This window comes from Drosophila ananassae, chromosome 2L, assembly GCF_017639315.1.
Source record: "Drosophila ananassae strain 14024-0371.13 chromosome 2L, ASM1763931v2, whole genome shotgun sequence".
Taxonomy (NCBI): Eukaryota; Metazoa; Arthropoda; class Insecta; order Diptera; family Drosophilidae; genus Drosophila; species Drosophila ananassae.
This window is the reverse complement of record NC_057927.1, coordinates 25,162,850-25,185,768: the sequence shown is the minus strand read 5'-3', so window position 1 is coordinate 25,185,768 and position 22,919 is coordinate 25,162,850. Positions and strand designations below refer to the sequence as shown.

The window sequence follows — 22,919 nt, the reverse complement described above, 5'->3', positions numbered from 1 at the left end:
GGATATCCACAAACTCCCCACTTCTTTATTTTCGGAAGCCAATACCACTGGCAACATCTATTATGACTTCAAAGCGGCAACGCGCGCCAATTGTTGTGGCAGATTTTCTATAAACTTTGACTCACATTTGCCAATTAACTGCGACACTTTGAGTGTGTGCAGCTACTGGGCTCTATAAATAAACTCTATCTGAATGGGGGACAAGGAATCCATTTTACTTTGAGGGAATATTAAATACGCTTAGTTTAAAGAGGGAACTAAACCTAAAATTGGAATTAAAAGAATTTCAGGATTTTAAGTATTAACAGTTAATATTATACTTAACTTTTGATTGAATAAATATTTCATAAATGGCAATGATCATCGTACAAGTTTCCAGAACCCTTTCCTTAAAAAAAGAGTATCAAGAAACGAGCCGCTCGCGCGCATTCAAATCGCATCAATGGATCCTCGAACGAGGAGAACAATTGTCCAGCTTTAGTTCCAGTGTCCGGCCTTTGAGTTTGGCTTAGAGTCCGGCAACAGAAACGGCTTCAGTTGGCCTGGCTTACAAATGGCAAAGGAACGCTGGCGGCTGTGTGCGATGTCAATTAGCAGCTACGGAATGACACTTTATGTGCGTCGCGCGAGAAGCCTCAGATTCGGAGTCAGCTTCGGCAACGGCTTCAGCTTCCCAGCGTCCAAGCGTCCCAGCTTCCAGGCAGGCTGAGTCCTTGTGCAAAGTGCAATCAGTGCAAAGCAGAAAGCCAACGAAAACCAGCGACCATGAACGGCCAACGCAGTTGACAAACAAATGTGCCGGACCAAGGAGCCAGAGATCTAAGGCAAACAAACAATTGATATGGCCCAGACGGAGGCTATGTGACTACCAATCTGGGTAGTTGCACATAAAGAAATCGGTTTATGGAAGAGATAGGAAATTATGTCCTAATTTTAATCAAAAGTGGGATCGAAAGTCCTTCTCTAAGCCATTCTATTTTTATTTCTACGAGTACTGGGTATAAATAATTTGTAGTTGTCTTTTTGATTGTCTTATTAAATAATTACTTAAGTGTATATTCCTATCATGTCAAGTACTCATAATATTTAAACTTTAAGCTTCTTTAGAATAATAATTTTTTCTCTGTATAAACCTTTCTTCTAGAAAACAGTAGGAGCGTTTGTCCAACTCAAGTTTGGAAGCTTCTGAAGGCGAGCACTGGGATGCTGATACTTTGCCGATACTTCGCTCGTATCGCCGCAAAGTGACTTGTAAACATTTTAGGAACTTTTCAACTTCAACTTCAATCTGAAGCCGGGCCTAATGAACTGCACTGTCCATTTGCCGGGACATGGGATCGTGTGATTGTCAGTGCAGTTTGCAATCGCGTCTGCAAATTGACAAGATAAATACATTTAGCTAATTTGATTTTAGCTGCCCGAGTTTCGCATTTGGATTTGGTTTTCCCTTAAAGGAAGCTGAAAATTTGTACGCATAAAGCGCAATTAAGTTGTAATTAAGCAGCACAAAGACCAGTTCGCCGACAGCGCTACCATTTATGGAGAGCTCCAGCAATATCGCCGTTGTCGTTGTCATTGTCGTTGTCATCGTCCTCCCACACGAAAAACAATCAAAATTCATTAGCCAAGCGACGACAAATAAAGCCAAGGGCTCAGAGCTCAGGGCTCAGACTCAGGGGTGACTTTTGCACATATAATGTAAATATGTAACCAGGACAGCGGGGGAGGATGGAACAAAGATTGGGGCCCGGGGTGATGGCGAGATGGTGGCACATAAAAGGCGACAGAACCGCACATCCTGCCCCAGGAAGCAGCCGGCTGAAATTACAAAAGTCAACCCCCAAATGGCAAAGGGCCATAAAAACGCTTGAAAAGCGTATGCCAGCCACCCACCTCCGCTCCCCAGCAGCATCCTTGGGACGTTGGAGGCCAAACCGAAACCAAATCCCAGGCCCGAAGGCTTTTGAAAAATTGCAAATTGAATTAAGCCAAAGTTAAATGGCTAAATGACTCGAGCCAAGTATCCTTGCAGCCATCTTCTTTCCAACCAGCAGCCACCAGCTCAGTTGGTTTTCAAGGGAATCGAGGGGAAGGATATAAGGGAGGGAGTGGTTTTGGGCTGTTTGTGGGCTGTGGAGGCTGCGGTTTGGCGTATGATAGTAGCTAATATGCTGCAAAGGATAAGGCATACACCGAAAAACAGGGCAACCATGGGCAATGGCATAAGTACCAAATATATATGGTTTATTTTTTAGGTATATGGTTTTAAAAAAATACATAATAAATGTTACAAGGTACATAGTCTGAGCTGAAAGTGTAATCTGCTTAAGGAAATCAAAAACTATATTGAAAGTGCCTTTTTAAATACCTTTTGATGTTTTTATTTTCAAAATAACTTTCATATCAACATAAACCTAATTTAATTATTTTCTTGAAGGAATAATACCGATGTGATTACTCTTTTATTTATTAAAATTAAGTTTAAATAATCAACCCTCTCATAATCTTTGCTTTTCCACTGTTCTTAAAAGGAAAACCAACAACCCAAAACGGAAAATCCAACGCACCGACTGCGTTGCTTTTTCCCAAGGCAAGCTCAGTCTCTGGCCCCGGCCCCGGCCCCAGTCCGGTCGGTATTGGAGTGCTAGTGTTAGTGTTATTTACCAGGCTAAATTATTAAACGATTGTTAAACGAGCGGATAAAGGATGAGCGTGAATGATGATGATGATGCTGCTACCCAGGGAGGAAAAAGCAAAAAAGCAGGGGGAGAGGTGGTCCTGCCAAGAGGGTGTAAAGTCCTGGGACCGGCAAAAACCTTTTGGGTTGGGATGGGAGTACGTGGGTTAAATGGGAGGCTGCTGCCTTGTTAGCTTGCCAGCTGAAGGGGAAATTTGATATTAGGTAAATTTATTTGATTTACATTTTTATGGGGCAACCGCTTGGCTTCCAAGTCGGGTGGAATTTTCCCTGTTGTTTGCCAACGACGACGTTGCCGTTGTCGTTTTCGTCGTCGTCCTCCTGCGCTTATCTCACTTAATGCCGGCAATGAAGATAAGAACTTGTCTAGGGTAGAATACGGAATAATGCAATGAACACCTAATAGAATAAATACAAAATGAATTAATAAAAATGGCTTGCGTCTACGAAGAATGAAAAAAAATCATAAACGAGTTTTTGACGCATGTCAGAGCTTTTTTTGTTGGAAATTATTAAATAAGCTAACAGGGAGCAATAAGGGAAAAATTTAATAATTAGATTTTAGGACTGATCCTTTGAATAAGGATATCTTATGAGTTATGGTCTTCTGTCAAATAGACTCTGATTATTTTCCAGAAAAAGATAATTTGTAGACCAACTTTTTCGTATTACCAAAAAATATGATATATATTTTTAGTAGTCTCTAATTGTAGATTTTTATGATCCTCTTTCAGGGATCTATTTTTTTCGCTGTAAAAATTGAATCACGAAGGGGAAACTGCTGTCAATCAACCACCCAGCGATCCAGTCCACCCACCCGGGCAATCAGTGCCAAATCAGAACTTTATTTATTTGCTTGTTGTTTGCCAAACATTTACGCCATCAGCAAAACGACACCCGAGAGCTCGTTAAATGCTCAGCCATGCGGATGTAATTCAATAAACGAGCGCTGCGCCATCATCAACACCCAACCGTTTAGCAAAGTGTGTGTGCCAGTGGGTTGGTGTGTATCTGTGTGAGGCAGCAGCCGCAATTGCCACAACAGCCGCTGTGACTAAATGACTGACTGACAACCGCATTGTGTGCCAGTGTATGTGTGAGGGGGATGGTTTATTTACTCGCCAAACAACCCCTCGAAAGCATCCCCAAACCACCGAATATCCCCCTCTCTTGCACGCTGCCAACCGCCATCTCTTTTCATCCTGCGTGCCCTGGCTCAATAACGTTTATTGAGTCGAATTTCGCACCAGCCTCGCCTTCGTCCTTCGTCCTGCGTCCTCCTGAACATTTCTGAACTGTCAACATGTCAACCGTTGGTTGGGAAGGTTGTTTTCGGGACGTTTTATTTGCCCAGGGTGGGTGGCAGGCATCTCTTTTTCGGCCTGTTTAAGCGATTTAACGCATCGCAAGGATAATAAAATTTTGATTATGCACCGCTCGGGTGGCTTCACTGCCTGTGACTGGTGGCTGGGTTTCGGCAAAATTAGCTTCATTTAAAAGATCCCCTTTGATAATGGGAGATGGGGTTTAAGTTCAAGGGATGGCTAATTATTCTCAGGGTGGAAAGAGCCAAAATCTCATTAGCAGTTACAACTTTTTAAAGAAAACAAGAATGATTCATATTCTTGCGAGTTTGCTTCAAAGCGTTTGTACAATTTCCTATCTTATTTTCATTGCCATAAACAATTTGCTGATTTAATAATTGCTCACTCTCGGATACAAACAATTATGCAATTCAATTCTGAATTAATTGCACAATAAAACACCGAATTCTCATTTAATTGCTGGACAAAAACAAAAAAAGCGCACCAAGCCAAAGCAACAGCCCACATAAATAGGCAACACCCACGCGACCAATTCACTCGGCCCGCTCTGCTCTCCTCCCGCTGGCCTATAGCTTTTAAGTGAATAAAATCAAACACGAATCGTTCGGCGGGAAATATAAATATGAAAAAATTATGAAAAACTATCAAAACATTTACATACGAACTGTGGAGCCTGGAACAGGAATGAAAAACCGCTGGCTCTTTTCGATCGACGCAGGCAGTGTTGTTAATTAAGCTTTTTTAAAGCCAATTATAAGATTTCTATAATAAGTTTCTACTATTTAAAAAATTAAATTATATTAAATTTTTTAGGAAATTTAAAATTTTTAAAAATATTATCATAATTACTAAACATAAATCAATAAATAAGAGTTAATAGAATTAATAGAACATCACTTGGACTATATCACTTCAAGAAACCTCCATTATAAGTCAAAAAATCTTGTAAGCCATTTTAAAATTTTCCATTTGGCTATTTTTACTCTACAAACTTGCAGCACCACTGCACGCAGCCAAATCGGCGGCCATTTATCAATTGACCAAGTTGGCCGAAGCGTGGTCTCGGTGTTGGCTGTTGGTGCTTTTGTTATTGGCCGACTTGCTGCTGGCTCGCCGGTTTCTTTTCATCTCTGGCCGGCTGGCAAGAAGGGGGAGTGACTCGCTTATGATGTTTATTGAAAAATTAATTTGCGCCTCGTTTTTGTATTTCTTTTTTCGGATCTCATTTGCGTATTTCAAAGCGCAATGAATAATGATGCTGGTTAAGTAGAGGAAAAAAGAAAAGAAGCACTCGACGTGCTCGGCCTGAGAAATTAATATTTGTAATTGGCTATAATTGTTTATGCCAACGGCCACAAAGTTTAGAAAATGAGACGAAGACAATGATATTAATGAGCAGTGGCCCGCCGAGCCGACATCTCATCACATTTTGTTGCCATTTCGAAATGTTTAATTGAAAAGAAAGCGACATTGCTGGGCTTTATAATGAAGTGCTCAGCTTTGGGAACCAGGGAACTGTTTTAATCAGTAGGAGCGATGTGAAGGGGCGTTCCATGCCATAGATCATGTGTTAATTGAATGGCTGGGAAGTGTGTGAAGATGATAATTGGGATTGTTGTTGGGTTCTAATTATGTGAAATAGAAAAAAATAGTAAGAATCAATAAATAATCATCCTTATCAATACCATACTCTTGGATATGAAACTAATTAAGACCAGCAGCCAGTTCTAATTGAGCTCTTTATTGGACTCCCAATTATCATTAAAATCCCTTTACCAGCTTTTCGTCCTGCAGAGACTCTGCCACCACAATCCTTCCGCCACATTTCCCCTTTCACCCCGTTTGGTGTCCTTTCGAGGAGCGGAAAACAAAAGCAACGCCGAACAATGGCTGCTGGGAAAAGTTTTCAAGCCAACAATTTCACATAATAATCCTTAAAATGAGTTTAATTTGTAGAGTAAAATTATAAAAAGAGTGGGTCGGAAAACGGAAGAGAGACGCCGAAAAGGATGCGGAATGGGGGATCCTTTTATTTTATGGAATTTATTCACAAAACCCCATTATAAAGTTTCATTTTTGGGCATTAGACGGGGAGGGGGGTTGCAAAATTCCATATAATCCGGAATGCTTCGTATTTATGTGTATCTCCGTGTGTGTGATTGATTTGCCTGGGTCCAGGGATGCTCGATTTATGTTCCCCGATACGATTTTTATGGCTTATCTTTGAGGTGCGCACCGAAGGACACATAAAAGAGCAAAGACGAAGGACGAGCAGGGAGGGCCAGGAAAAAAACATAATTTCCTGACCGAGATTGCAGCTTTGCGATAATACCAGCCTGCCAGCGTCTCTTTTACGTTTGACGATGCTTTGGCTTTGATAATGATGGGCTTATTATTTATTATATTGTTATTTTCGGTAAGGACATTTATTAGCCGATTGCTCATACGCCATGGAGTACCAATTAAATTTGCTTCCCTCTTAAAATGAGAGAACATATAGACCCAGAATGACAGACTTTTCGACGACCATGCCGCCAATAATGTCAGTCAAATGAAGTCATGAAAAACAGAGACGACATCAGGCAAAATTGGTTACAAAAAAAAAAAAAAGCAGAAAACAAGAAATAATAATAAAAATCAAGAAAAACGAAAGAAAAGCGAGAAAAACAAAGTGGAAGTGGACAAGCGATTGCCGCCGCTGGTTGTTATAAAATGCTAATACGCGCAGCAGCTCCTAGACCCAGAAAAAAGTGGAAAATGCTCCAAAGATTGAATTATTCAATTATTATTGGCCACGCCCAACTCACCACTCGATACTGAGGGATATACCCGTCTCAGTCGGCGAACTCACCACACTGGAAGCGAGCGAGCGAGAAAAGAAGGCGGCGCACACAACGGAGCGTGGAGAAATACACGCACACATGGCCATCGAAAAAAAGAAACGGAACAGTTAGGCCAATAAAAATGGTGTCGCTGCTTATGGTGGGGCAGTGAGCTAGAGCAGCCGGTTTCTGAAACCACCACCACGTTCCTGTGTGGTGGTGTGTATCTGTGAGGAGCAGCAGCAGCAGCAGCAACAGAGGCAACAGAGGCAGCCGAAGCAGCGACAGCAAGTGGTGCGGCAGTTCATTCGCAGAACAGACGTGATCTCAAGAGGACGTGTATCTCTCAGTGCGCATTTTGTATCTGTTGGAAGTCAAGATTTCAGAATACTATCGCCGCGTGTATCTGTGTGTGGGAGATCGAGTGCGCGCGTGTTATTGTGTGTGTGCTTAGCGCGTGTGATGAACGAGCGCATTAATTAAAAGATAATCAAAACAAATTAACAGCACACACTTGTTCCAATGAAACAATAACTGTAATACGAAAACAAAAGCAAGCAGCCAGCCACCCAGCCAGCCAGCCAGCAACCCGTAATCGAAAAATCAAACGAAAGGCTTTATGTTAAAGCTCTCCAGCAAGCCGACCCCAGCGAGCATGACAGTGACCGGTCTGCGCCAGACGATGACCAGCCCCACGGTGCCGCCGACTAGCAACACACCCGCGGGCAACATCTCCAGCAGCAGCATCACCAGCATCTCCAGCAGCAACACCAGCACCGGCAGCACCACCGGCATGGGCAGCCTGAGTCCCAGCCATCCGGCTGGCCTCCATCCCCTGACCAGTCCCACCTCGCCGTCGGCCTTACTGCTCGCCCACCAGCAGCACCTACTGGCCCAGGCGCAACAGCAACACCAGCAGCAGCAGCAACAGCAACAGCAGCAACACCAACAGCAACAGCAGCAGGCCGCTCTTCAAATGGCCGCCGCTGCAGTTCATCCGCCGGCCCATCACCTCCACAAGACCACCTCCCGACTGAGCAACTTTAGCGTAGCTTCGCTCCTGGCGGACACGAGACCCCGGACACCGCCTAGTCAGTCAGCGGGTGATGGTCCCACGAATCTCTCCAGTTCGGCGGCCACATCTCCCGTTTCCCAGGCCAGCAGCACACCTCCGCCGACGGCTAGTGCAGCCACCTTCCATCCCGCCGCCGTGGCCCACCATGCCCACTTTCTGCAGGCCGCCCATGCGGCAGCAGCGGCCCATGCCCAACACCAGGCCATGGCCGCCCAGCTGCGACATCAGCAACAGCAACAGCAGCAGCAGCAAGCCGATGCCAGAGCCAATTCCCCGCCCGCCTCCACCAGTTCCACGCCCAGCTCCACACCTGTGGGTCTGTCCGGCCCGGGATCTGCCACCGGAGCCAATGCTACACCCGCCAAAAACGAACGCCACTCCCCGCTGGGTAGCCACACAGACTCCGAGCTGGAGTACGACGAGGAGCTGATGCAGGATCACGAGCACGATCCCGACCACGACGAGGAGGAGGACTCCATTGTGGATATTGAAGACATGAATGCGGACGACTCACCGCGCTCCACACCTGACGGCTTGGATGGCAGCGGCGGTGGCAAGTCTATGGAATCACCGCACGGCGTTGGAAATCCGCCGGGTTCGCAGATGCCATCGACGATACTTTCGCCGGCGGCATTGGCCTCCGGACATGTGCCCATCCGCCCGACACCGTTCAGCGCCCTGGCGGCCGCCGCTGTTGCCTGGACGGGAATGGGAGCGGGAGTGCCGTGGCCGGGAGCTCGACAAATGCCACCCTTTGGGCCGCCGGGTCTGTTTCCGGGTCAGGGATTCGGAGCAGGAGGTAAGTGTCGCTAGAAATAAGTTTTTTGTTTGCTTTTTATGACTATTGTTATGGAGGAAATAGAGACAAGTGGTTAGCTCGCTAGGAAGGATGTAGGAAGACAGGGCTTTCTTTTAAATAGACTCGATATATTTTTACCTGCTCCTCAATCTTAATCCTCTCAAAATTTAATATCTCATTGAAATTAAGTAGTCTAGGAGCATCAGAGCGAAATTCGCATTAGCCAGAAAAGAGATATTTAAAAGCGATTTATTTTATGCCAGTGAGATAGACCCCCTCGTCGGGTGCCCAGCCATTTTTGCCCCTTGTGGCAGCTTTATCTACACCATTTTGTGTCGCATTTTAATTCAATTAACGGCTGCCCCTCGCCTTAATTGGCATCGACGGGCCGAGGGAGCTGCGGGTGCTCCATCATGGCCACCTCATCATTATCATCGTCGCAGTCATCGTCGTTGCAATGATCGTGACTGCAGGCCGTAGTCAAAGTGCGTGGCAATTATTATTTATTTAAGGCCTTAAATAAAACAATGAAATGTGCCTGATTGCTGGGCCCATTACTGGATGATGATGGCAGCGTCGCGTCGGTTCTGATTTGCCTCAATTGGCTCTGTCTGATTGTTCATTGGATTGCCTCCCGGTTGCCTCTGTTTTTTCGGTGTTTTCCGGTCTAACAGCTAGCCAGCCAGCCCCCCATTTTTATTTTTTGGCCGCCGAATGGAAATCTAATAATAAACGCATAAAAAGCCGACTGTCTAACTGACTGACCAGACTAATTGAAGCGAGTCTAGTTCGCCAGCGAGCGGGTTAACTAACCGATCTCTATCTGCATGCACAGTTCACACTTTGCCTGCATTTCCTGGAGTGGACTGGTCTGAACTGAACTCTCCCTTAGCCCCCCACACACACATTCTCAAAAAAGTGTATGGAAATCTGAGGAAAAACACCCGCTTAAGTCACACTTTGATGCCGGGACTGACATGTGAACTTAAGTCGGCCGGAGTGGACTTTGCATTTCCGCTTTTTAAAGTTGCCCAACACTCGGGTTTCTCGGCAAAAAGTTTGGCAAAAAAGTGTAAATTTGCTTTTTATATGCAGACATCCCACAAACAATTGTTCTTGTTTGGCTTTTTGTAGGATTGCGGTCTGAATGTTTCACTTTTTGCCAGTACCCTGGTACTACACATTGCTTTATAAAGCTGTCGACTTGCCCAACAAAAAGAGTCATGAAAGGGCGTCGTCTTTCGGGTGTTTTACAGGCTTTTGGACCTTCAAGAGAGCCCTCGATTTGAGAGTCTTTAAAATGAAATTGGAAATAAATCAATCGCAATGTAGACCATCGCTTCTAATGGCCCCTCGCCAGCCACTTGAGCCATATCTTTTGTTCGGCCGAGATGAATAAACTATTCCAAACATTTGTCGCTTATTTTGTCATTTGGCTGTCAACTGCTGCCTGTCTCTATAAAATATGCCCGAACAACTTCATTTCGTTTCGTTTCATTTGGCAGCTGTTTTTTTTTTTTCTGTTGCTGCCACAGGTTCAGGTTCTCCTGGCTGGTTCTCCTGCCTGCAGCGTGTCTCATTAGCGCAGCAGGTTGCTCAGGTCTTTTGTGAGCCGATGATCCCCTTTTCAGGCTTCCTTCTGACCCGGCCCGCTATCTTTTGCGGCATTATGTCAAGTGTTAGGTACTTAGTGCCTTACGGCCTTAGTAGCTCCAGATAGAGGAGCTGGAGTTGGCCGCTACCGTTTGTCGGCTCTTTTCGATTGCATTTTCATGGCCTATTAAATGAAACTACCTCCGATTAGACTTGGGAACACACACACGCTCTGGTTGTTGTGTGGGCCTTGGGGTGGAATGGGGTGGAATGCTTCTTGTTCTTTTTTCACTCTTTTTAGCCTGGCCATTTGATTAACATTTCGTGTTGCAAAATAGGAATTCCCTTTTGTGCCTTCATAATTTAACTAATTGCAAGCGCAGCCATGTCACGTACACGCCACCCCCCTTAGTGGCTCACCCTCTTGGCGGCCTCCACGCATTGCAGCTGCAATTCTTGGCAGCCATTATAGAAATTAATTTTCAAGCTGAACAAACGAGCAACAACTTGGGAGTCATTGCATAAATACATAGAGAGAGGGCCCATAGCCCGTACAAACAGCACACGCAGACGAATGCCAAATACCAAATAGCAATGGGGGACGCAAGACGGAGCGAGACGGAGAGAGAACCTGGCTAAAACGGTGGGTGTGGCATGTCAGCTACGCCCACCCGAAACACGCAATTTTCAACAGCCCGGCAGCAATTTAAACGTTGACAGGCGGCTGCTGGACGTCAAGAAGAGGAGGAGTACGAAGTGGCAGAGGCGTCTGAAGGGGATGGAGGGGAGGAGAGGGCTTAAAGGTAGGAGGAGTGGCTTAGAGGGGGAATTTGCATGCGTTTTAACACCATTTGCAAGGCTCGGAGCCGAGAGTCAAAAGCCAAAATAATATTTGCATTCTGCACGCCATCTAACGTGCAAAGGCTGTACTAAATACACATGCAACACATCGAGGGGGCTCGAAATCGGTGGGGGCGATGGAGGAGTGGGGCATGTGTGGCGGCGCAGACATTTTGATGTATGTTTTGGTAAATAAAATTTATTTGCATTAAATTACCAAGCCAGACAAAGCGAAGGTGATGGCAGGGAGCCATCCTATGGAGCAGCCATAGGAGGGGGTGCAACTGCAAGGTGGGTGTGTATGTGTGTGTGTGTGTGTGTATGAGTGGATCCATGAGGTTGAGAAATACGTTTAGACAACGGCAAGCATTTGCTAAATATTTGTAGACAATTGGTAGTTCAACTAATTTGAACTGCTGCTGCTGCTACATACTACAGATGTTGCTGTTTTGGCTTGTGATGTTGCTGTTGCTGTTGCTGTTGCTGCTGGTGTTGCTGCTACACCTGAGTAATTAAATAGCATTTGGCACTTGTCATAAGCAGTGGCCCAACCCACGGGCTATCTGGAAACTCTTATCTTGCCCAGAGGCAGCGAACTTCATTGCAAAACAGTTGAAATGGATAAAAAGCTAGCACGCAATGTGACAAGATTTCCCAAGTGTTGCAAGTGGGCAGTGGCCGATACATGGAGAAAAACAGTTTCCAATTTCCCATTTCATATTACAAAATGCAATGAAATCAGTGCATTGGACCTCTCGCTGTGTAAACTGAAGCAACAGGTTATTAACACGCACCTGATTAATTAATTGACTCGTTTAACCGGTGTTAGGACCTAGGTCCTAAGATAACACATCCCTTCGCCGCCCTGCTCGTGGCCTAATCATTCATTTAGCGGGCTAGCTCCTATTTGGTGCTAATTAAAATCCCTCATTATGAAATCGGCTCGCGCAGGACAGACATTTCGCCAAAGGCCCCAGAGCTGTTGCCGTTTTGACCGTAAGCGTGTAATTGCATTAGCCATCCAGCCGGCCGGCCGGCTATCTGGCCATTTGGCTCGGTTTCCCTCCGACCATATTGCTCAACATCAGTACAGATTTTCACTGAAAAAACTCTGAACCAGCGCTGGCTGGTGCTATGCGAAAACGCTTTAATGAAGAATTAATTGCCAGCAATTTGCACCGCAAATCAATCGAACGTTGTCACCGCCGGCTATATACAGCTATAGTCACCCTATGGGGAGGCGATTGCTTTGGATATTTGGTATTGCCATTGCTCCAAACGATACGCGTAAATTTCACAATTGCTTGTTGCTTGTCTCATTTGCTGCTGGTGCTGCTGCTAGTGCAGTTTTTGTATTGCTGTTGTTGCCGTAGCTGGTCTTATACGATGTCTCGTCTACAATACACCGGAGAACTCAAATTAATTGAAAATCCATTACAAACATAGGCTAAATGTCACAATTGGCGTTTGTGGCATGTATTTGCTCTGGCAATGGCGACGTATTGCCCCAGCAGTAGCAGCAGCAGCAGCAGCAGCAACAGTACGGCAGCAACATCGCAGCAGCAACAACAATGCCTATAAAAGAGCAAAAAGGCGAAAACAAGTCTCGCACTCGGGTTTCAACGTGCGTCTCTATCGCTCCTTTTACACAGAAAAAAAATCTTTTATTTAAAGTGATTTTAAGTGTTGCAAGTAATCAAGATTAAAGTTACTTGTTGCCTCTTTGATATCAAACTTTAATCGATTTTTTTTTGCTATTTAAACACCTAAAAGTTTTCTGTCAGTGCAGCTTGCTGCAGGTTTTGTAACCAGAAAAAGGCATTCCGTGTTCAATGGGCGGGGCAGCCAAGAGAGGCGGGAAGTGCAGCTCACTTGCAATGGAAACCCCATTCCAGCAATTTAGCGACAAATGAGCAATTAATTTTGAAATAAATGCAAACGGCATACAACATGGTAAAGAAAACCATGATCCGACCACAAATTGCATATAAATATTGGAACCACCGGGGAATACAAATATTATTGTAAAGAAACAAAACAAAAACGAGGAAAAAATTAAAATTAAAATGAAAATCGTAAAATCGTAAAATCAAAAACCTGTGACAAAAGCGAAAAAAGGCTGTTAAAGTTTGGCCGCCTCGTTTATATGCTAATTTGGCAACTAATTTATGGTCGATACAACAAGAGCGACAACAAAACACCAAACAACACAACCAACACAGCCAACACACCAAACAAAACAAAATCAAAACTTAACCCAGAGAATGAAAATGATGGGAAATAACAAAATATGTTTATATTTATAGAGGCAAAAATTTCTGAATATTGCTGCTGCTGCTGCTGTCTGGTGGGGGCTCATCTTCATTATAAAGTTTTCTGGGGATATCTGGGGCTCTCGAATGCATTGGTGGCTTTATCGGGAGTGTTCACATTTCGTTTCACCTTGTTAGTGGCCATCCGAAATGCTTTTACGACCTGCACCACCGATCCCAAACTGAATCAGAAACTGAACAGAAACAGAAACCGAGGCAGACACACAAATAAGTGAAATTATATGCATATCGGCCGATAAGTCCGAGGCATTAACATAACTCTGACATGTCACACTAATTACTTAATGAGCCGGGTGCCCGTTCAAGTTCTCCCATAAGCCGGAGTTGATTATTAGTTTTGATTCCGTCGCAAGTTGGATTTTTATTGCCTTATGGGGCAGCGAGAGACATTTATTTGCTTATCGGAGACATAACGTGCCACAAAATGTGTGTGAACACATCAAGTTTTTAAGAAACAGCGAATTACAGCGATGAGTTCTTCATTTGTGAGATAGTACACTGAGAAAAGCTGTAAACCAGTATGGATCTTGATAATATTAAATGCCCTTAATTGATTCTTATTTATGGTATTGAATACTTGCATTTAATATTAATATTTTAATATACCATATCATAGTAATAAAATCGTGAAAATAATTTGTAGGATGATGTAAGGACTTTGAGGGCCTGTTATTGTTGTTTAACGCTTCGTTTCCCAAATGCAAGGCATAAAAAGCAATTACAAAAGCATCCAACTCAGCCACGTTTGTCACTCGGCAATTTCAATTTGTGCAATTTTGCGTAAAATTAAAGCGTTGCATATCATTTGCATTTGTCTTTATTTTGATTCCTCGGCCCTGCTGCTCAGTTTCCTCAAAAACAAAATGCCCAATAAATTACGCGTGCCTCTGCCTGCTGGATTAAAGGGTGGAAGCTATAATGGAGTGGGGCCTGGAACCTGGGACGGAGTTGGATTGGGAAGATCTGACCCGGACTGACTGCATCTTTAAAATGCCATTTGCATCTTTGTGGTTTTGGCGCAGCCCCGATGGCAAGCTCATTACTTTCATTAACAACACTCCAGGCGAATGCCAAGCGGCATGCAACTTGCAACCAACAGCTGCTGCTGCTGTTGCTGCTGCTGCTGCAGCTCCTTCCAGCCCCCTTTCCCTGGGATTTGTAGTCTTTATAAGGCCTGCACGTTTCTTCTGCTGTTTTTTTTCCTTTTGCTGTTTTTTTTTTGTGCCTGTGCGCCTTTGTTTGCCAAAACAAAATGCCCAAATTAAAATTGTTTTGCTGTGGAGAGAATCGAACTGAGATATTGTTGTGGCACGGAGGGGGGAGTGGATCCACTCGGGGAATGCATTTCCCGTCGCCGCTGCAACTGCAACTGCCGCTGCTGCTTTGTCTGACAAATAGTTTAGACAGCAAATTTATTGGCCACTTAAAGGAGTAATTACCGTATATTGTTGCCGCTGCCTCTGTCGCTTTTGGCCAACTGACAAGGCCAAGGATAGATGAGGTTGACAGGCCGTCTCATTCAGCACTCGCCGCCATTCGGCTGGCTCTTCGTTCTACAGTGAAGCCTAGACATTATAGTATTTGTATATTATTTAAATCAACTGAACACCTGACTAATCAGCACCTTCTTCTCTCTTCTATTTTAGATGCCAACGAACCCCCGAGGATCAAGTGCAACCTTCGCAAGCACAAGCCGAACCGGAAACCCCGCACTCCCTTCACCACCCAGCAGCTGCTCTCGCTGGAGAAGAAGTTCCGGGAGAAGCAGTACCTGAGCATTGCGGAACGGGCAGAGTTCTCCTCCTCCCTCCGCCTGACAGAGACGCAGGTGAAGATTTGGTTCCAGAACCGACGCGCCAAGGCCAAGCGCCTGCAGGAAGCGGAAATCGAAAAGATCAAGATGGCGGCCCTGGGCCGAGGAGCGCCGGGTGCCCAGTGGGCCATGGCCGGGTACTTCCACCCCAGCCTGATGCATTTGGGATAAGTGGCGGCCCAGTTGGTGTGCGAGCACGATCACCGCCAGGAGCTCGGTCGCCATCAACGCCCCATCCAGAGCCATAGTCCCAATCCTGGTAACCAAAAAGCCGCCGGAGCTGCTGGAGCGGAAACCCCCAAAATTTTGCTGTGATGTTAGCGCATTTTATGTTACGATACTTTCAAATGTTGTTTCAAATGCACCCTGTACATACGTTAAGTGACGGACGAATCACAATATTAACCAATCGAACTCTGTATATATCGAAAAGAAATGCAAGCAATGAAAAATGTTTCCTAATTGTAAATAGAATCTAGCATGTAAACACAATCAATTTCGAGTTTCGTTTTCTTTTTAACATTTTTTCGTTTTCGTTTGCCGTTGCGTTTGGAGTGAAGCCAAGAAAATCAATTGACAAACAAGAAATACCATTTATTTATTTGCCCAACTCAAGTCAATAAGCGTAAAATCAAGATTAACTTAATTGATATTTGATTGTATTGTAATTTGCATTGTAAGTCAGTCTAGCTAATGGATCGATCGTGTATTTAAAAAATACTTATAAGCATCTACACTAAAACTAATCTAAAGCTACAACTATGCCGTTAAAATTACATTATTATAATACCGCAGACCTATAAACATAGTTCATACATCCATAATATACTATGAATACCATATAGCGTTAATCCTCTGTAGTTGTTTAATCATAAATCATAAAACAAAACAAAAAAATGTGAAAAAAATAATACAAAAACAATTAAAAAGAGAGCAAATGAAGAATCATACAAAAATCATTGAAAAAATATATAATTATACAAAAATTTAACAAAATCGTTGGTTTTTATTCGGAGTTATCAGTCGTTGAGTCATTCTTTACGGAAACAGTAAGTATTCTGTATAATATTGCTTGCGATAAGAAACTTAGATTAATCTTTGATCAGCTGTATACGTCTTTCCTCCTAGAAACATGAATAAATATGAATAATAATAATTCCTCCCATTTAATGCTTAATGCAACAAAGTATTAACGATCTTGGTAATGCGAATGTCGACCTAGTTGAATGCCTGGCAAAAACACACTTTTATGATTAAAGTGCGAAGTGTTATTTTGAACTGGGCGGTTGCATAAGATCGAACGGCACTGATGTAATATATTTATTGAAATTACGAGCCCATAACGAACCAGGAATGGCGGGCGTTAGGAATACCGAAGCTCTGGCCACGACGAATTGATAAAGGAAAAGTTTTAGGGGAGTACGTTTGGAAAAATTAGTTCGTTACAAAACCACGGCGCTTATATCATCCAATATTGGCGTGAAATTGGAGTAGTAATGTGGCGCAATTGTAAAATAACCAGGAAATTTCACAACTTTTTCATTCGAAAAATAATAAATTAATTGGAATCCTCGACCAAAAATGTAAAGGGCATCGGCAAGAGTCGAATAGAGGCTGTCAGAAGCGGAGCACTCTTATCAAGTGGCAATTAATATTTAATTAATCAGGCAAGCGGTTGCCGAGGAGAGGAGCCGGCCCATATGGCGTATACGCAATGCAACTCATTTACTCAATCGCCGAGTGGCCGGCCGAGTGCTGAGGTTAGACGAGCAATCAACGAATTAAGATTACAATTGAGTGATTATCAAATTGTTTGCATTATAATTTTTATTCCTGCGCGATTTGTCGGGTGTCAGGCGGGGTTCAATAACGAGTATGTTTTTTCATTATTTGTTGTTGACAGTTGGTCGAGCGTCAACAGTACTATAGCCATAAAGCTATATAGCTATGGGGCTGTAGCTGCACGATTCGTTGGTGTTGTTGCCTTTGCTCGCTCTGACGCTTATCGCATTGAATTAAAACCCAATTAATTTAATTACAAATGGAAATAACACGCCGGCGGCGTTAGCAGCAGCATAACCGCAGTAGCGACAGCAGCGGCGAGCAACACGTCAAATAATTTAGCTTTTTGATTTATTTACGAACGGCAAACAAGTGTTGGTATGCCTGGTAGGTGTGATTGTGTGTATTGGTGCGTGTGTGCTCAATAAATAAATTAAAATATTATTTGCCAGCTTATTGCTGATAAGAGCGGAAAAAATTCCGCGAACTATGTAGGTCTAAATAAATATTTGTGAGCTAAACTTTTTACTTTTTTAACGTTTAGGATTTTCCGAGCTTCATTGGGGGATACGAAATAAATTATTTGCTCATGTAGCTTAAAACTGAGATCAATGAGAACTAGGTCTGGCAAGGTATCACAAATTGATTTGCCAAAAGTATAGCCAAGTAGGCCACCTAATTACCACTGGACTAGGGTATCTAATTGTCGGCAGTCCACTTGACCAATTTAACCTTGCCTTGTTAGCAATTCATACAATTTGAATATAATTTGTTAACAATTAAAATGCAATCGTGTGATATTTTATTGGGTAGCAATAAAATAATTAATTTAATTATGCATTTATTATTCATCAAATATTAATAAATGCGTTCGCCAATAAAAGCGGAGAGTTCTCCGCGGCAGCCGTGCAGTTTTTATCTCGAATGTCAAATCGATTGTCGCCGCAATTAATTACGCGTATATAATTACAATGCCTGCCTACGCTGACGCCAACGGTGACGCCCAAGTCCAGAACCGGGATTCGGGCATTGGGATTCCGGGGGGCCTAGGGAGCCGCCGGGGCATCGCCAGAGCGGTGGATCGACGGATCGGAGTGGCTGGTGAGTGGGGGCCTGGGACCCCTCGTCTGTTTATTAATTAGGCTCGGCTACGCCTTCAGGTAGCCGCAGGTGGCGCTGGCATGCAAAACGCACCGCGCCGGAAAGTGCAATGCGTTAATCAAAACGTAATCAAATCATTTGGCAAGCAGTAACAGCCTGAAACAGAAACTGAGGCAGGGACAGAAAAGAGACAAAACTGTAACTGAATATAGACTGAAAGAAAATTCAGTAAAAAATTCAATAATATAATTATTCTTAGTCTATTGCTTTCAAGGCTTTTAATAAAAATACTTCTGAGTTGGTATATTATTACTCTCCATAAAGGACACTCCATAAAGAATATTTCTTAAATAATAACTAACTAAAAATAATCCAACCCAAAGGAGATATGGCGCAGTAAGACCTCTTACAAATAATTAAAAACCCACTGGCAACCTAGACGTATACGTATTATTTTTACGGTGTAAGCCATATCAGGAAAATGAGCTCCATCGGCAGCACAATCAGAGCCTGGTCACATTGGTAGCCTGCTGCGATTTTGGCCGAGTCCGGCAATTAAGCTTTATATCGGGCCTAATGGACCGAGCGCCGCCTGCGCTGATTGCGGGCATTTGTTTGGCGACTCCGTCTCTCTGTCGTCTTCTCTGCTGCCCGCACGGTGTCCAATCAAACTGTATATATCCAGTATATATGTATCCGGGGACCCCACGGGGCCAAGGGGTCCCCTGCCCTGTACCCCGCCCCCACCAAAATCACAGCTTGATATTAACGCCCAACTGTGAGGCGGCGCATTTACAATGATAATATTTGTGTTCAAAGTTATCAATGGGCCAGCCGCCAACGGGCCTCGAATGGGAATCGATTGAATTGGTCGGCTGAGAGGAAAGAGGTCTCGAGCCAAGACAGAGCAGTTGTGATCCGATTACAACTTGATTTCAGTTGTTTTCTGTTAATTGATTAGCTGAAGACTGAAATTGAAGTAAGGAACATTTGAAGTACACCGATAAGAAACAATTAGTTACTCTTGTTTTCAGTTTCTAATGGGGAACTAACACGTTATTAAGATAAACAATTTTTTTAGTATTTTGTACTTAATATATAGTGTAGAAAATTTCAAGAAAAACAAACTTCATTCATGGATATCTTACCCTCACCCTCTGGGAGTGAAAAGCCAAGCATAACATTTTTTAATTAACGCCCACACACACAAGCACATGCAAATGAGCTCATTATGAGCTGATTATGCAAGATATACTGGAATATACTCCCCCGACTTCTGGCCAGATTGTAGTTTTTCCAGACCAACACCAACAACTTCATCAACCGACAGCAAGTTCAACAAACCAAGATTGCCCGAACTCGCGGCGATAACTAAACGGATTCACAGAAGATTCATTCATAAAGTCAAGCGAATTGGAAATCCGTTTACCTAACCCGATTTTGGCCAGCAGTTCCCGGCAAATAAACTTGGCCAGATATAGCCGTATAATCGTAAAGCTTCTTCCTCATGGAGTTGGCCCAGACGGCATGGCGATCTGATGGAGTGGCTGGCCATTAAGTGGAATGGAGAGCACTTGCAATTACCACGAATAAATTGAGGTAATTAGGTAATAAAAATAATGTTTTCACCTCCTTATATGAGGCAGCCGCAATAATAGCAGCTGCTTGCCATCGTTCTCAGAATTGTGGCAACCACCTGATAGGGAGAAAATAAACTGCATGTGCTCCCGTCCTCGGTCCATATGGAGCAGATAGGAAGGCAATTACTCGAATGATAGGAAAATCAACAAAGATCTCTGGGAAAATTATGCAAAAGGAGCAGCTTATTTTTAATATTATTTTAAAATCTATATACATTTTTATTTGAAATAAAAGGAAAGGAAAATTCAAAGAAAGTTTTCATTTTTTACGTTTAAAATATTATCCATTTCTCCCAAAAAAAATTATGAAAATTATCCATAATTTCACCTTTCAAACCATTTTTTCTCTCACTCTCACAATTTATGCAAATGATTCAGTTTCCGCGGAACTCCCTGGCCGTCAATTAAAGTTGGTTGGACTCTTTGCACGGTTTTACTTTGTTGGCATTACGGAGTAGACCGAAAACCATTTTATATCCATTTACATTTCACTTAAGCCAAAGCGTACCTTTGGGGGTTTTGGGTCAGGTGAGTTAGACTACACTTTTTTGTGGGTTTTATGACCTTAGCTAAGCACTCTTAATTGGTAATTACAATTTGAGTTTCATTATGGCCGGATAATGGAAATTTCAGTCATAATTTTCATGGTTATGGCAGCGGGTGGAAAGATCGGCGATCGGTAGTGGTTCGGTTGATCCGGCTCTCACACTTTCCGGTATTAATTTTTTGGTTAACTGCCTGCCGGCATTCCTGGAATTGACTTGTGTAGAATGCAATTAAACAAAATAGCGTGAGATACGCGACCGATAAACCGCAGGCAGGAGGCAGGAGGACCCGGAGCCAGAACATTGTCGTGTCTGAAACTGAAACCTAATTTCCAAGTTTAGAATTCTGCGAAAACGCTCCAAGACCACTCCAAGGTTCCCATTCGCTGGCGAAGAGGAGTTTACGTTTTTGAATACTCAATTAAATTTTTGTACTCGCTATTGCTAGTGCAGTGTTGTTGCTGCTGCAGTTTCGCACTATTTTCAATTGAATTAAATGCAATGCTGGTTTTTTGCATTTTCATGCGAACAATTTCAAGGAATCGCGCATATCAAGCGCGTCGTCGTCGTCGTCGGCACGCTCCGTTTGGGCGCACAATTAATTTGCGCCCCAAAAACCGAACGCACGTACAAGTATCTGTATCTGCGAGATACATTAGCGAAAGTGTAGGTCGTCGCTAGCAGCTACAATTTAATTTCATATGCCCTAACCGAAAAGGGGAGGCCATTAATGAATGAATTATGTGGACTATATGGACTAAAATATTTAATTTTTATTTTTTAGATTATTAGTGTCCTTAAATAATTATAATATATACCATTTTAAAGTTAAGTATATGGGTATCTAAGGTAAAGACTGATCAGAAATTCTATACAAAATGTGGAAAAGTGTATTCAGGTATTCTCCTAGGACCTGTAGGTGTTAGCCATGTAGCAGTGCTTTGGCTTTTAATTCATGCGCCCGGATTGTGTGCGACAGAGACGCCAAGAAAATGCAAAATTTGTCTGAAGATTTTAATCGTCGGCATGCGCGCCCAAAACGGCCCCAAAACTGTCGGCCAGCCAGCTAGCCAGCCAGCCAGCCAGCAAACCAGCCAAGATCCGTGCCAGGCTGTTCCCATTGATTTGAGCCAAGCCAGAAATGTTTTCTAGGCTGTTGGATCTTGCAGGGAAATGGAAATAGTCAGCTAGGAATAGAGTGAGGGAGAGATAGATAGTTTTGCTCTAGAAAGGTGGGAGGAGGTGGCCAATGTGGTTGGAGCGGAGTGGGAGGGGACTGAGCCGAGGCTAAAGCCACAAAGGTATATAGTACATTCAGGTTCACATCTACATCCACATCCACATCCACATCCAGAGCTAAAGCCAGAGCATGTAATGTTTGTTCGTTTCTCTTGTGCCATGGTTGTTGTTTCTGTTGATGTTTTGTTGTTATTATTGTTGTAGCTGTAGCTACAAGACAATTTACTTTTGTGCGAAATTAAGTGGCATCTGCAGCATGGCATTCCACTTGACTCCACCAGCAGAAGTGCACTGGAAAAAGTTTTATTTTTAAATAATTGGGAAATTTTAGATACATATAGGAGGAGGAAGAATGAAATATTTTTAATAAAAATCACTCCTTTTAAAGCTATATTATATGTAATTTTATGTTAAATAAGTAACTAAATCAATTTATTTTTTAAGTGCTATCCAGTCACTCTCACATCCCGAAGATGCAGCCTCTGTTCCCGGCATTCCCATTTGCATCTGCCTTGGCATCTTTGTGTCGCCCCCTCGCTTTTCCCACCCACTGCCCCCTGCTGTCTGTCCCTCTGCCTCTGGGTCCTAGTCTGTGTGGATTAGTCGCTCTTGTGGGCAATAACTAATTACATTCGCAATTATTTCATGTTTTGGCCAATTTAGTGGGACAAATTTATCTGCGCGGTGTCATCTACTTAGAATTGATGGCTCGCCATATGAAGCTGTTTGCTCTTGTCTTCATGTGTATTGTTGCTATTACTGGATGTGGTTGGGATTGGTGGTGCGAGTGGTGCTCCCTGGTAGTGCCAGTGTTAGTGCTGTTGCCATTAGGCGCCCAAGGGGGCCACTGAATGACGTTGATTGTTGTATGAGGAAAATAGAAAAATGCAACCCACTGTCCGCCGACGTTCTAACTTCCATCTCCACCGCTGCTGTGTTCCTCAAATGCCAAATGCAATTATTAAGCAAATTAGCAAACATTTAGATATTCCAGCCAGATAGCCCCACACAACGAGGGGCGCCATTGATGGGCTTCATTTCTCATTCATCAATCCGAGCCGGGGGCCAGGGGCGCCCCGAAACGGGGGTGTTAGGTGGTGAAATGGCAATAGTAATGCCAGTTGCTGCCACTGTTCAGTTGATTAAGTTTGATTGCTTCCGGGAGATATCAAGTAATTTTACAACTGAACCCAAAGATGCAGGATGTTAGAGGACGACACGTCGAACAGCAGGTGAAATCAAAGGATTATTAAGGAAATCCTTAAATATTTTCTTCCTATTTCTTCATGAAAATATTGAACAATTTCAAAACTT

At 43.4% G+C, this 22,919-nt stretch overlaps 1 protein-coding gene across 1 annotated transcript; it reads left to right on the top strand.

The window, feature by feature from the left end:
- The first annotated feature begins 7,044 nt into the window (after nucleotides 1–7,044).
- On the top strand, nucleotides 7,045–16,454 carry LOC6505993 (muscle segmentation homeobox). Its single transcript, XM_001964709.4, has 2 exons — nucleotides 7,045–8,719; nucleotides 15,132–16,454. The coding sequence occupies exons 1-2, from the start codon at nucleotides 7,465–7,467 to the stop codon at nucleotides 15,467–15,469; spliced, it is 1,593 nt and encodes a 530-aa protein (XP_001964745.1). The 5' UTR covers nucleotides 7,045–7,464; the 3' UTR covers nucleotides 15,470–16,454.
- The last annotated feature ends 6,465 nt before the right edge of the window (nucleotides 16,455–22,919 follow it).

Excerpts from the sequence above, each read along its gene's own strand:
- LOC6505993 (XM_001964709.4), top strand. The coding sequence starts at position 7,465 with ATGTTAAAGCTCTCCAGCAAGCCGACCCCAGCGAGCATGACAGTGACC. Across the intron at positions 8,720-15,131 it reads TCAGGGATTCGGAGCAGGAG|ATGCCAACGAACCCCCGAGG; the intron begins GTAAGTGTCGCT and ends CTTCTATTTTAG.